At 41.6% G+C, this 14,621-nt stretch overlaps 1 protein-coding gene across 2 annotated transcripts in view; it reads right to left on the reverse strand.

The window, feature by feature from the left end:
* Positions 1-11,720: 11,720 nt before the first annotated feature.
* CYYR1 (cysteine and tyrosine rich 1) overlaps positions 11,721-14,621 on the reverse strand; it is a 29,498-nt gene continuing 26,597 nt past the window's right edge. For both annotated transcript variants that reach the window (XM_014308991.2, XM_031060994.1), the window contains exon 4: positions 11,721-13,296. In XM_014308991.2, coding sequence (XP_014164466.1) covers positions 13,163-13,296 — 134 coding nt within the window. In that variant the 3' untranslated portion in view covers positions 11,721-13,162. The remainder of the gene's footprint in view (positions 13,297-14,621) is intronic.

Below are 14,621 nucleotides of genomic sequence, written 5' to 3' on the forward strand. Positions count from 1 at the left end.
GGCTGTCCAGCCCTCAAGCCCTCTCCCTTTACCCCTCAAGCCTTCCCTCTGCCCCTCAGCCCTCAGGCTCTTCCTGTCACCCTCAAGCCCCCTCTCAGCTGCCCCTCAGCTCCTGTGTGTCACCCTTAATCTCTCTCCTTTGCCCCTCACCCCCAGCTTCTCTGTGTCACCCTCCAGCTGCCCCTTCCACCCTCAGCATCTCTGTGTGTCACCCACTGTCTCCTCTCCCTACTCCTCCCTCAGTTCCCAGCCTCTGCCACCCTCAAGCCCCCACAATACCCCTCAAGCTGCCCCTCAGCCTCTGTCATGCCCTGAAAGGACCTTAAAAAAAACCCTATAAATTCCCCAAAAAAGCCCTAGTTTTCAAAGTGTTCTAAACATCCCACAAACACCTAAAAATAGCCTCAGAATACACTAAAAATACCCTACTTTTTAAAAGCCCCTAAAACACCCCTAAAAATCCCCAAAGAACCTTTAAAAATCATTAAATAGTCCTAAAAGAGCTCTAAGAATACCCCAAAAAATCTTTAAAATGCCCTGCTGAGACCCTAATAGAAACCCTAAAAAATTCCCTCAAATACCTTGGAAATACCCTAGTCCTAAAAAAGTCTTCCATATACTCTCAATTCTCCTAAAAAATCCCTAAAAACATTTAAGTAGTGTTAAAAAAGCCCCAAGAATACACAAAAGCACCCCTAACAATTCTAATTAGCAGTGAGACAGCCCTTAAAACACCCTACAAAAATTCTTTTAAAGCCCTGAAAAAAACCCTATAGGTATCTTAAACGTTCCTAGAGAATTACTAAAAAACTCCTGCAAAAAAAACCCTAAAACACCCTTTTAAAGCCCTGAAAAAAACCCTAAAAAACTCCTAAAAACCTGCTCAGGCCCCAGACCCTACCTGTAACTCTCTAGCTGACAAACATCATCCCTACCTTTTAATTGGAGTAACTGCCTGCAACTGCTGGGAGGGTTCTGGGGTTCACCCACCATGAGGGACATTACCTGCAGCTGCTGGGAGGGTTCTGGGGCTGTCCCACCATTAGGGTTGCACCTGTACTCTAAGCCTACCTGGTACCCTGTGTCCTTTGCACCCCTAACCATCAGTGTCAGCTTTCCACCTGTCAAGCCCCTCGGCCCACAGTGTCTGTAGGTCAACCAAAGCCTGTGTTTGGCCTCCCATGTGCGGCTGCAGGGAGTCACTGGTGGGTGGTGGGGGGAGTGATGGACGGGGCAGGGGCGGCCTGGCTTTCAGACCCCTAGCAGCCAGCCAGCCATGTAGCACCACAAGTCCCTGAACACCACCACTGGCCATTTTCCCTGGCAAACAAAACTCACTAGTCCAGGTTCCTGAAGGCAGATTGCAGGAGGCGCTTGGCACTGTCAAACCAGCCCGAGCTGGCATGGGCGCCAGCTTGGCTCTGGGAGGCATCCTGCGCAATGTGGAATTTCAGCTGGCAGCCGTCCACACCAGGCCACAGGGGGCTGCCCTCAGCCTCCACACACCCTCCGGACCCTCCGGACCAGCCAGGGCCAGTGAGAAAATCCTGAAGAGTCTTTTACTGCATTTAGGAGCCGAACTGCTACTGCCTGACCCCCACTGTACCTCCACCATTGCTCTGAGTTTGCGCTACACTAAAGCTTTTCACCCTCGGCCTGCTGGGAGCTCCTGCTCTTCCAGCTCGCTTCTCCTGAGGTTCCTGCTACAGCTCCATTTGCTATCCAAAGGGGGCACCTATATGCTTGCAGGGATATAAAAAAAAACCAACTGTAAAGAGCTGTTCCAGCCTGCTTCTCCTGAGGTTCCTGCTACAGCGGCTTTCGCTATCCAAAGGGGGCGCTGGGATTGGCTGCCTCTGGTGCTTTGTTAAGGAAACCCCTTCTCCACCTTGTTCTGCCAGCTGTGTCCGCCACCCTCCACATGGAGAAAGATGGCCGGACCCGCACCACAGTGCCCCCTGCAGCCGCGGGGGATTCATCACAGCGGCCAGGCCTGCTGGGGAGCCACCAGCGCCCCTGCTGGCTGTGACTGTAACTACACCGAAGGGGAAGGTGCTTAAATAGTAGGAAGAGACCGTTCGCTGGGTTTTCTGTTCCGTGTTTGTTGTTCTTACCCTCCTTATATGTACACACACTAGTAAAGAACTGTTATTGCTTTTCTCTTATGTTTACCTGAAGGCCCCTTACTTCCAAAATTATAATAATTCGGAGAGGAGGGGTCATATTTTCCATTCCAAGCTCCTACCTTCCTTAGCAGACACCTGTCTTCCAAACCAAGATGGCATGTAAGAACTATGTCATGCTTTTATACACAGAAATAATGATGAAAATAATGAGGGCAATGAGATGAGCCACCGGTAAATGTGTTGTAATATAACAAAGGTGGGACAATTTGAATAAATTGGGGAAAGGTGGTACCCAGATTACTTCCTGTAATGGAGAATTTCTTGTTGCATGTAGGTAAAGCCTACAAAATAAGGGCCTTGCTACCCATGTAAAATCATGGCTCAGGCCTCTCACTCTTTATACTGACTTTGTTAAGGCTTTCTGTTCTCTTGGGAAAGGTGCATACCAGAGGAATGACTACAGCCATAAACACCATGTGTGAAATGTTTTTTCTTTACTTCCCAGAATGCTGGGAGGCGGCATGTTTAAGTGAATGGCCAATAAGGACAGAAACATCTGCTCTAACAAGTGCATGGTGGTATGGCTGTTTTGTCTTTCCTCCTTGTGTTCCCAAGACTTTAAACTTTCCCATAATAGAAACATATTATTACAGGAGTGTGTGTAATAAAGATGGATCCCGCTGGAAGAAGCAACGGTCCCTTTTTTAACAAGCTGCTGTAATGTGGCGCCCAAACAGGGACTTGATCACTGAATTTTTGGCAGCAGCTGCCACATTCAAACAGAGCTGTGCACAAAGGGGATCCTCAGCCTTTTATTTTCACTTGCTGGGCAGGTAAGACACAAATGCAGAACTATGGGACAAGCTATGTCCCACAAGCAGAAGCTTTATTTAGAGATTTTACAGAGAATTTTCAAAGAACAAGGATTTAACACCCTGACAGCTAAGTTAGCTGTTTTATTAGTATGGTTGAATTACAGTTGCAATGCATTCCCCCCCACCACGGTTCCAACAACATTAAAGTATGGGAAGAAGTAGGAGGCACAGAAAAAACAAGGACAACTAATCACTGATGTTACGTTAATTACATGGAAAACTGTATACTGCTTTAAAAACTTTGCAGCCTGCTGAGCAAGTTTGTGAGTGCCCTGTCTGTAGAGTTTTTGGTTTCCAAATTGTTTGATTACCCGGACAACGCACTAATCATGTAGTGGGTCTAGTGCTGGCTAAGCACCAGTGTACTTACTAGAACATATTTACTCCTTTTCTTGCTGTGAGATAAGCACTGGGAGAAGGAAGGCAAAACAGGCACCAACTTTAAAGGGTATAAAGAAAAGTTTATTAACAGAAACTAAAAGAATAATAAGAATCAGAATAAAATCTTTAGAACACTTTTCCTCCCTCCCCATCCTTTTTTTCCTTTCCCGTTGACAATGTAAGAAGACAAAACTTGGGACTTTCAGTCAGGTTATCACCTCTAGAATAGGTTTTTTTTCAGTCTGCTTAGGGAGAGGAGTCTCTATGTTATGCTATGAAGACTTTTTCCCAATAAACAGTTCTCTCGTGGCTTTAATTGCACAGCAAATCAGCCACCCAGGAAAGGAAGAAATCTGCTTGCAGTGTGAAAAGTCCCTCCCATACTTTGCAGCTATCTCACAGCTGCTTTCCTGGGCCATGTCAACTTATTAGGGTGCTATTTTAAGGATGAGTTGTTCTAGCATAAAAATGAAAGTTCTTTTAATCCATCTCTGGGAACAGAGGTTTTCTATTACTATTTCTGGGGCAAAGTTTCTCGTCTCCCTCATCTGTCTCTTCAAATTTCTTATTGGATTACAGTAACATCTACTTGCTTCAGTGCTGGTGCTTTGGCTTACATTTTTGTAAGAACACTAATGCATTTCTATGAGTTACAGGGCAAAAAAAAGAAGACTCTGATGTATCAAGTATATCTTCTCTATAGCCTTATAAGAGGATTTCAGTGTAAGAATAAGGCATCTCCTTAATTGCCTTCCATTTAGAATTTGACTCTTTCTTCACTGACCTCAGAGTCCTATGTTTTTGTCTCTATGTGTCTTCACTCTTTCTTTTTCCTCATTTGGGAGAGAATTCGTGTTCTTAGGTTCATTTGTTTTCAGGCTTTATTGGAATGGTTTTTAATTAAACTTAATTGTGTGCCAAAGTAGAATGCAACATGGAGATTGGTTACCCAAAGTGATGGTGTTTTGTTTCCTTGGCCTATCAGGGCCAAGCATGTGTGTGTGTCTGGACTGTCGGCTGACAGTCACGACATTCTGTGCAGCGGTGCAGGGTGGAGTGCTTGGCAGATTCAGTTCAGATATAATGTAATATAATGTAATATAATATAGAATAATATAGTATAATAAAGTAATTAATTAGCCTTCTGATAAGATGGAGTCGGATGCATCATTCCTCCCTGCCACGGGGGTCCCTGCAAATGCTATATGATTGGCCTTTCAGAGCTAGCCAGTTCACTGGCTCCAACAGGTCCCCACAGGGAACCACCCTCCCCCCCAGCTGAAAACTTTAATTAAACCACGACACTGTCACAGATATTTTAAATTTGGAGACTGCTTTGAGTGTTAGCAATAGTTATGCAGAAGTGTCCACTAAACTGGGAGACGATTACTCTCAGGGATTTGGCAATCCTTGTAATCCTACCAATCCTGAGGAAAAAAGCTTGATTTTTATCTTCCTTTAACTCCTGTAAAAGATTCAGCTGCTGCATTTCCCACCACTGCTCAAGTGTTAGCTAATTCTTATCCTCCTCACCCTATGATCCCTTTACCTGATTAACCACTGCAATCTCATTAACCTCCAACACTATTAGAGAAATGTAGACAAGAAACCCTAAAAAGGGGAAATATTCCCATGTTATTGGCCATGCCTGTCAATTATCAGCCTAAGACACCCTCTCAGTATGTACAATTTCTGATGCTCGACCTCAGGTATCTAGCAATGAAACGTTTGCACCTCATGTACCCTCATCAGAACCCTTGTCCCGGAGGCTGCCTGATGGGTCAGGGCAGCTCCAGCAGCACAGTCACTTCCCTGCTCCTCAGCCCTCTGTGAGCCTGCCCACTTCCCCTGAAGCTGCAACAGCTCTGTCCAGGGTCCTGGCAGGGAGCCTGGAGACAGCAGCAGCCATAGAGATGTCACAGATTGAATTCAGTCAATGAGTCGATGTTAATATAATAGTAATGCCCCTGCTTTTGATTTATAAACCTGTATATAAGTTCTGTAAAAGAAATGTGGCAAATTTAGGTACTGTTAAGCTCTCTGAAAACTGTTTACTTGTGGTGCTGGTCATGAAGGTCTGAATGGCATAATATCCAAATTTACAGAAGCAGCTTTTGTGTAAAAGACAGCTGAAAAAGTTTTCAGTACGTGACATTTTGTAAGTGACAGAAATAACCAACAATGAGTCAGTATGTTTGCATGCCATTTCATAGTTAGAAAACTTTGCCTCATTTTGAGCCTCTAGGGAATACTTAATTTGTCACAACCTTAGTGTCTTTATGAATGCAAACTATTCCTGTTAGATAATAGATTTTACTGAATCACATGTAAATTTTTTGGTTTTGTTATAACTAGCTTTGTATTTTCAGTAAACTGTAGATTTTGACATGACTGCTTATTAGAGAAATATAAGTTTAGCTATGTGGATGTAGTATATTTCTGACTCAGTATTACATAATTGCTTCCTTTTACACTATGTAGCAAGATTTAAACTTTTCAAAAGAAGTGCTGATTGCATGATTAGCAAAACTTGTCATATAAAATGTATACTGCCTTTTCAAGAATTTTGATTTAAGAGTCTGATTGGACTGAATTAATACCAGTTCTTTACTCAGTTATAATGATGTTAATTCTTACCACACAAATTAAAAACTTGTATAGCTGGAAAAAATTTGCCCCTCAGAGCATTACTTATCGTAATGCGTCCCCTTAAAAAATTCATTAGATCCCTCCTTGAAAATATTTCAGGTAGATAGTAATGAAACAAACTGTTACACCACAGCAACTAACTTTAAGCCCAATGTCAAAACATTGCATGATTTACCTGCAGAGACCAATTACCTAAGGGAGACCTATGCCACTCATAAATCAGGCATTCCTTTGCCCACTTGAAGGAAAACCCTGAGCTTTATCTGCAGCAATTTGAAAATTAAATATAATTAACTAATGAATCTCCACCACAAAAACAGACAAAATTGTGCCAACTTTACCAGTTTACTTGCTTTTTACTGAACAGTTTTAGTAAGATAATTCAAATGTGAATATTTTACCATAAAGACAGGTGACAGCATTTCAAACGGGTATAGCTGTTCAGTGACTCAAGTGTAATTGTTCTTCGTTACCACTTATAAATTAAAATTGGACTTGATATCAAAACAATTTAAGTACAGTGATGGACTCCAAATGGAGTAAATAGTAACACATTCCTTTAAAAGCCGCTGAAACCATGACTTTGTAGCTGTTTATATAAATGTGTCAGTCTTACACACCCACTGACCTAATGGAGTTACATGAGCAAAATTCATAGTAGTATTATATAATCAAGTCCTTGATGTTTTATCCCTAAATATTTGTATCCCATTACATTTCATAATCCAAGCTCAAATCTATCGTACAAGCAATCTCAAAAAGCTGTCTTACCATCTGCAAACTGAGCAGATTTGAAGTGCAATTTACCAAGATATACAGTTGACATTTTTCAGAGTAAAGCTGCACTTTAAAATACCCTGGCAAAGTTATGCTAACACCAGAAAAGTACTGTTGCAGTTTGAGATGGACAAGACACCTTTTTCTTTGTGTGGTAACAGCTGAAACTTTATTGCTCACAGCTCATATTTATATGGTTTTCTAAAAGTATAGTGTTTAATTTTAATTGGTTAGTAACTTGTTGCTACTTAATTCATTGGTTAGTAGTTGTTAGTGTACATGCTTGCCAAAGACTTTCATCTCTAAAGATGTTTACATTCTTGTCTCCTGGGTAGAAGACATTTCTCACAGGTACCAGTCCCTCTTTTTGCAGATGTGAGTTGGTTCCCAGGGGACAGGCTGATGGGCATGCTGATTCTCACGGATACAAGCTGATCAAGTCCAAGTCAAAGTCACTTGTGTCTGTGAAGCTTTTCAGATCAGCTGTTAGCTGTACACAAAGTAATATTTGCACTTAGCATGAACTATTCTCAAAACTAAATTACATAAAATCACAACATATTTTCCACACCTTTATAATCTCTCCAGTAAATCCATTTTGCTGCTATGTCAGTTACAATTCAGTTATTTGCTTGCATATTGTTCACTGATGTTTAACTGTTGCATGACAAATTTTCAGTAGCTTTTTGTAACAATAGAGTAAAAATAAATTCTGTTGTATCTGAAACTTTTAAAGGAACACTCCCAACTCTGACTTTAGTTTTGTTAAATTTAAATTATATCAATTTTCAGTGCTGTTCCATAAGTTCTGTAAACTTTAAGTAATGTTAAGTTTAAGCATTGTTAATTTCAAGTGATGTTAGGTGTAAGCTCTGTTAATTTGAGTTTCTGTTACATTTAAATTCTGTAAAGTTTAGGTTCTGTCAAGTTCTGTTAAATTTAATTAATTTCTGTCAAGTTTCAGTGTTGTTAAGTTTAAGCAAAGTTAAGATTAATTCCTGTTCAGTTTCAGTAATATCAACTTTAAGTTCTCTTAGGGGTACTTTCTGTTATGTTTGAGTGATGTTCAAGAAGGGCCGAGATGGCTCTGCCCAGAGCGTTGGATAGGGTGCAGGCAGGAGAGCTCAGGAGAGTTTCTGTGGAGACACAGTTCATTTAGAAGCCTTGAAGCCTGTCTCATTCACTGCTGGGTGGGGGGGAAAGCATGCTGAGATAGAAGCTTGGAGCTGAGAATTTTCCAGCTGAGTCCCCATGGGCAGGGGCACGGTGTGGAACTGGTAACAGTTCCTTGGAAGTGCTACAGATTCGGGATTTGCGGTGCGCGGGCAGCCCAAACTGTGCAGATTGCAAGGGGAAAAAGTTGATCCCCAAAAGGTCCAGTGTAGCAAATTGAGACACGAATTTGCAGGCTCTGGCTTTTTTCCCGTTTCCAAGGCAACGCATTCCTCAGGTGCTCCCTCCAGCAAGGGGGGCTATGAGGAATGTGGAGTTCTGCTCTCCCGCCCTTCTTGGCAGGGCTCCCGGGACAGCTGGATGCTGTGACAGCCCTCCTTTTTCCTCCGTGTCACACACAGCAGTGGTGAGAGAGAAAAGCAAAACACAATCTAAAGCAGAGGTAAATCCTCCATTTCCACTAACTGATTAGTCTAATATTGATCAAAATTTAGAAAAAAAATTGGATTCATATGAACAATTCCTTGCCTTACCTGCATGATATGGTCGTAATGATGTAAATCCACGATATGAAACTCTTTCTCACCATGACATACCCGAGCAAAACAACTTTCCAGCTAATTCAATTATGTCTGTGCCATTCGGAACCTCAGGTCGTGAGGTCTTTTGGGTGCAATTTTTAGACCGTAACCAACCAAAACTGACTTGCAGCCTGACTCACTGTGGTGAAATGATTTACATTACAGGCATGCTGGACACTGGTGCAGATGTCACAGTAATTTCGCACATGTTTTGGCCCAGTGATTGGGATTTGGTAGCTCCTGCAGGTTCCCTCAGAGGGATTGGAGGTGCTACTGTGTGTTTGCAAAGCGCATCCATGATTAACATTACAGGTCCTAAAGGAAGGACAGCAATGATATGTCCTTTTGTTGTTCAGAAGCCTCTCACCATCTCGGGGAAGAGACATCCTGTCCCAATGGGGAGCAAAACTGGAAGTGGGCCTGTGATGGAAACCACATCAAACCCCTAACACTTTAAAGCTGAACTGGAAAACTGATCATCCTGTATGGATTGATCAATGGCCTTTAACAGAGAAAAAATTAAATATCCTTGTAAGATCGGTAAAGGAGCAATTACAGCAAGGTCACATCATACCTATGAACAGTCCCCGGAATTCACCAGTGTTCATCATCCACAGCCATAGCTGTCCAAAACCAGCTGCCTCTGCTGGCTGCAGGCCAACTCACCTCTCTGAAGGAACCAGCTCCATATGCAAGTTTGACAAAAAAAAGACACTTTCTTCAGAACTGCTTGACTTTGGCTTTCCTTTTGTTTCTGTTGGCTTTAGTCCCCTCTTAGTCATCATTGTGGTAGCAATGGTATCCAAAGCCTGCTCCCTTCTACTCTTCACTAACGATGTAAATACTAATGGTGCATAGTATGGCAAGAAAAATAATTAATATTTTCCATTTCCAGAGCTGTGTAAATCTTGACTGTCAAATCTTCACAGCAGACCAGATAAATGTTTCTGCTCTAGTTATCGCCCCCAGAACCTCAAGTGACATGGTCCCGAAGCTGGAGCTCCCCAGATCCTTCTCTCGGTTATTTTCCTAACGGTGAGCTGTCCTATGAAGTCCATACAGAACAAAAAAGTCTTGACCATTTTATTTTTCTGCATCTCTTTTTCTCTATTTGAAGTGATGGACCATCACATCTCTCTTTTTCAGTCCTCTGCTTGTTGTAAACCAATGTCTCAACAGGGTGGGAACAGGATTTACAATGGGTGTACCACAAGTCAGGCTTGGCCAGGGGCTCTGCTTTTTGGATCTCATACATTGCTGCAATATAAAAGCTACAACCACTTTTTTAGGTGTAATCACAGAAGCCACTTGATATGAAGTCCTGGTCATTGTTTTGTCAAGGTTTTTTGTCCAAACATTGATGTCTTAGGGAAACACAAGAAATAAATTAAACTTCCATTAATTCTTTGGTGCAATTTTTGCCTCAGGGTGTTAGATGCTATTACTGTGTGCTGTTAAGCACCTGTTGTGTTTTACTCCATGGTGTCTAAAAAAATTATTTTTAGAGTTACTAAAGCATTTGGAGAATTCCCATGTGTCAGAGACCGAAATGTTTTAATTTATGGCTTAAATATCTTCAGGAAGGACTTTTGTGTATTACAGCAAAACTTCCCTTTCAGGCACTGGAACACTTCAGTTTTTTCAACTAAACTCAAAAAATAGAACTTCACTATTTTCAAATGCTTCCATTTGTTACACAGCAACTTTTTTTGTTCTATTCTTTCAGTATTATAAATCTCTTAGGCTCCATCCTGCTCTCCATTTCTCTCAGTTTTACTTATTTTCAATGCAATCATCATGTCTTTTAGATTGCTCTATACTAATTTTGTCTGGTTTGCTGAAAGGGCAATACCTTTATGTTTTATGCCCTTACAAAGGAAAAGAGATGTGTTGTCCTTTGAGATTAAAATCACTGTCTGGTATGTGGATCTGCACAGCATTAACTAACATACAAAAACGAACATTCCCACTGCTGTTTTAATCACGAACAAATAGCTCTTAATCACTACTAAACTCTCAACTTCTGTTTCCATAATATTCCCTGGAGTAAGTCATGTAAACCTTGTAGGTGCTTTGGTCACTATGTCCTTTATGCAACATCATCAGGGGAAACATACAATCACAAAGCTGAAAAACAGAAAACTCTGTGATCAAAGACTTAGTCTTGGAAATTCCTTCTTATGCAAGAAATCTGTTTACTGACTTGTTCTGACAAATGTCACAGGTGCAAAAATTCTTTCTCTAAGGGAAGATTTATGATCTACAGGATAGTTTTCTTTCTCTGTATTTTTCAGAAGACTCAATTACTCAAATACAACTGTTCTGTGATTCTTGTGACTCCATGTTCAGCACAAAGAAATAAAACACAGGAATGGGAGAGTGACAATACTCATTATCTATGGGTAACATTTTGGCACCAAAATATTATTCATAACTAGAAAGTGCTGATGTACTCAGCATAGAATGATGCAGTAGGAACAGGGTTCTCTGCAGGAAAAGCTATGTTTATTCTGTTCCTCATGCTGGTCACCATGCTGACAGGCACATCAACACCCCAGCATATGGTTGGGAGTAGGGACTGCCAAAACAGCACACACAGAGGGTTGCTCTTCATAGGAGAACTTCAATTGGGAGCTCTTGAAACATCAGGGTAACAGCTGAAATGCCACAGGACACACCCAGAACAGAAGTAATTGTAAGGATAAGCCAGTTCAGGACTTGTCACCTCTGAACTGCAAAACAGCAATGAGAATGCAACTCTCCTTTCTCGGAGAAGACTCCAAGGAGTAACCAAACAGCGACCAAACACCTGAGACACAGCTCAGTTTACCTCTAACTAGGTCACAAGTACCTTGGGGACTCCGTGCGGCCAATGGCCACAACACAGATCTTCTGAACTTATGCTGGCAGGGACTGAGGCCATTTGCACTTTTAAGTGGAGTTTCAAGGGGGTAAGTTTAGTCATCCTGGAAAGGACAAATACAACTGCAAAATCTGAGCAAGAACAGCCAGTAAGGTCTTGTTTCAAGAATGTCTCTGGATAAATTTTATGCTCAGTTAAATGTTGCTTCAGTTCTTCCCTGAATCAGGACTGAATACCAAAACCACCTGACTTCGGGGATTATTAGATGTTGATTTCACTGGGATACAGTATCTCCTTTTTTGCAAGTTGCTTTTTTATTTGTCACTACATCAATACACTTGAAAAGAAGAGAAAGGCTACACTGGAAGACATTTAAATGCATTCTGATCTCTGTGAACCAGCAGTAACCTGCAGTTGATGCCACAGCTGTGGCATTCTCAAACTGCTCAGACATCCAACTCAAACCAAGATCATTCAGCACTTTTAAATTCTTGAAGAGACCCACTCTCTGTGGTTTGCATATAAACCTGAGAAAAATAATAGTCTTAATGCTGAAAGATGATGCTTTAGGTAATGGAACACGCTATTCTGAAGTCAAATAGCTGCTGCAGAATTACAATTACCTGCATAAGTACATGGAACATTTTAAATCATGATGATCTGGACTGCATATAGTGGAGAATAAGTTTGAACAACATGCATGGCAAATGTAAAAATATTACTTGATGACCTACAGTTTTAAATTGCCCAAGACATATTCAAAAGGAATCAGATGCTCACAGTCTCCACTCTCATCTCTTTGCTAACTCTGGATATCCTCACTACTGGTAAATAAAAATTTAAAACCCCGGCTTTATGCAATTGAACTGATGTCAAATCTAGGGCATTTTAATATTTGTTTTACATTTTTTCTCCCATTTGTGAGTTCTGCTGATTCAGTATTTTTATACAAAAATTAAAATGTCATTTGCTGATATAAAAGACATTTTAGCATATTTTCAATGTATAGAGGTTTTAAGTCTAGGTAAAAATAGATCAGCTATAAATTAGTGTATTTCACATACAAAAATTTTCCTTATGTTAACATTTCAGTTCATAAGCTAGTCACAAACTGCTTAAAAAGAGGCACTTAAAAAATCCAAACTTGGTCAAAAATAATACCCATAATTTTTTAATTACTAGAAAACTCTACCAGCTCTTCTCCTTGTAACATGGTTATCAGACCAATATGCACAGTGATCATTGGGTATTATCAGCTGGAAGTAGAAAACAGTTTCAATCTTTCTTGTTGCTTATTGCCCTCATTTCAAGGAAAGGCACAGTGGTTACCTCAAGACAACAGTTGATGCTTTCCTCCAGAATAAGCCCCAGCACCCTCTTGTGCTTTTGAAACAATTTGTTGAACTGTTTGCACCACTTGCACATTCCTACATGGGAAAAACCCCACTCCCATGTGCTGCAGGTGAAGCTAAGAACTGGTGTTAAGCACTACTCATCAGACACTAACTTTTAGGAACTGTTTCTTCGGTCACATTTGTTTAATCATGAAACATGATGGTCCAGAATGGACAGTATTTTTATTTATCCTGAGCCTTGGCAACCATTCCAGTCTATTTCAACACCTGGCCACATGCTTTGATGCAAAACCCAATCCTATTTGTCCCTGAGCCAACAGCATTGTCCCAGCAGCGCTGGCTGTTTCAAGAGGCAGTCAATATCCATGTGAAGTCATGTTAATTATTTCCCTGAATATCCAGGGTATGGAGGGGGTGGGGGATACTGTATCACAGTCTGCGGGGCTGGAGTGTAACGTGGAGGTAGGTCAGCTGGGTGCTCCATTTCATGTTCATAACTGTATGGTGGTGGAGCCACTGAAATGGGAGAAAAAAGAACACAGAGTTAAAAACCTGGTTTTCAGATGCAGCCTTCAAGTATTTTCTTGCTGATATCCAGACTCGCATGCAACTGATATAAAATAAAACCTCCTGGCAATTCATTCATTTTTTTTCAGGCTGCCATTATACAGTCAATTTATATCAATGTGAGTCATTGTTTATTGCCCTTTACTTCCCTCCTTAGCTGTGTGCCTACCAACAGGCTGTGCCTGTAACAGTGTTTGAGTGCCTGTATGGCAGATGACACCAGGCGAATGTGGTAGAGCTAAACATTTTTGGGAGAAAGGCTGAGTTTATCAGATCCATTCCCTTCCACCTCCTTCAGCAGCAACAGGGATTTATGTCATGTCAAAATGATGGCAGTCAGGGTTCTTGATCTCCACAGACACCTCAAGCACCCTCTGGAACTCCAGGTGCCACACCATGGCAAACACAGCAGCATCACACTTCCCAGGGCAAGACATCTTAGCATAGCTTGGGCTGAGGAAGAACAAAGCTTTCACCTTGTTCACACCAATGGGGACATCTGAGGAGAGCCAAGCACTCATAAACTGGATTAGGCATTCAGGAGGCAACAAAAATACTCAGAAGTAGCTGAAAACTTTTTCTCAATTACTTCTAGTAACTTTAAAGAAAAAGGATTAATTCACTGACAAAAAAGACAGTGAATGCTGCAGAATTATTGCAGGTAAGAACTAAGGGCTCTGTATCAGCATCCAAATAGAGTATTCTCTACAAATTTTAAGGTCCAGAGTCTGCTCATGTGCCCGTTTATGTCACCACAGATCCTCTCCTGTCCCCTCCATAGATGTCTCAGGCAGGCTGGCAACAAAACAGTACTAGCAAAGAGTGGAAACAGAAACCAAGGATGTTTGTGATGGGGGGAAGAGACTCAAACCCCACAGTGCCACAAAAAGCATGCTCTGCTCTCTTGAACACTACGCTGCTGCTGTGGCTGAGGCAGAAGCAAGAGCATCCTCACACTTGCTGTTCCTGTCCAAAGCAGGTAATGGCAGGGGTGGTGTTGGCCACAAGCCATGCAGCCAAACCAGGTCAGTCATTATTCCAGAAGTGTTCATGACAGCAGGGAACACAGAAAACATTTCCGAGCTTCCCCATCCTCCAAAACCTGCTGCTGCTGAGAGGAAGAGCTGCTCAAACTGATGCTTGAACTAGAGGCCTTGAGGTGTAGACTTAAACAGCCCAGAGATTGAGAGATAAGGGGGTGTCATTGCAGGAGCAGACTTGCGGAAGAAAAGGTTACAGGCCTGGAGTTTTTTCATTTTGCTCTTGTTTTTACA

The sequence above is a fragment of the Geospiza fortis genome, unplaced genomic scaffold (assembly GCF_000277835.1).
Source record: "Geospiza fortis unplaced genomic scaffold, GeoFor_1.0 scaffold154, whole genome shotgun sequence".
Taxonomy (NCBI): domain Eukaryota; kingdom Metazoa; phylum Chordata; class Aves; order Passeriformes; family Thraupidae; genus Geospiza; species Geospiza fortis.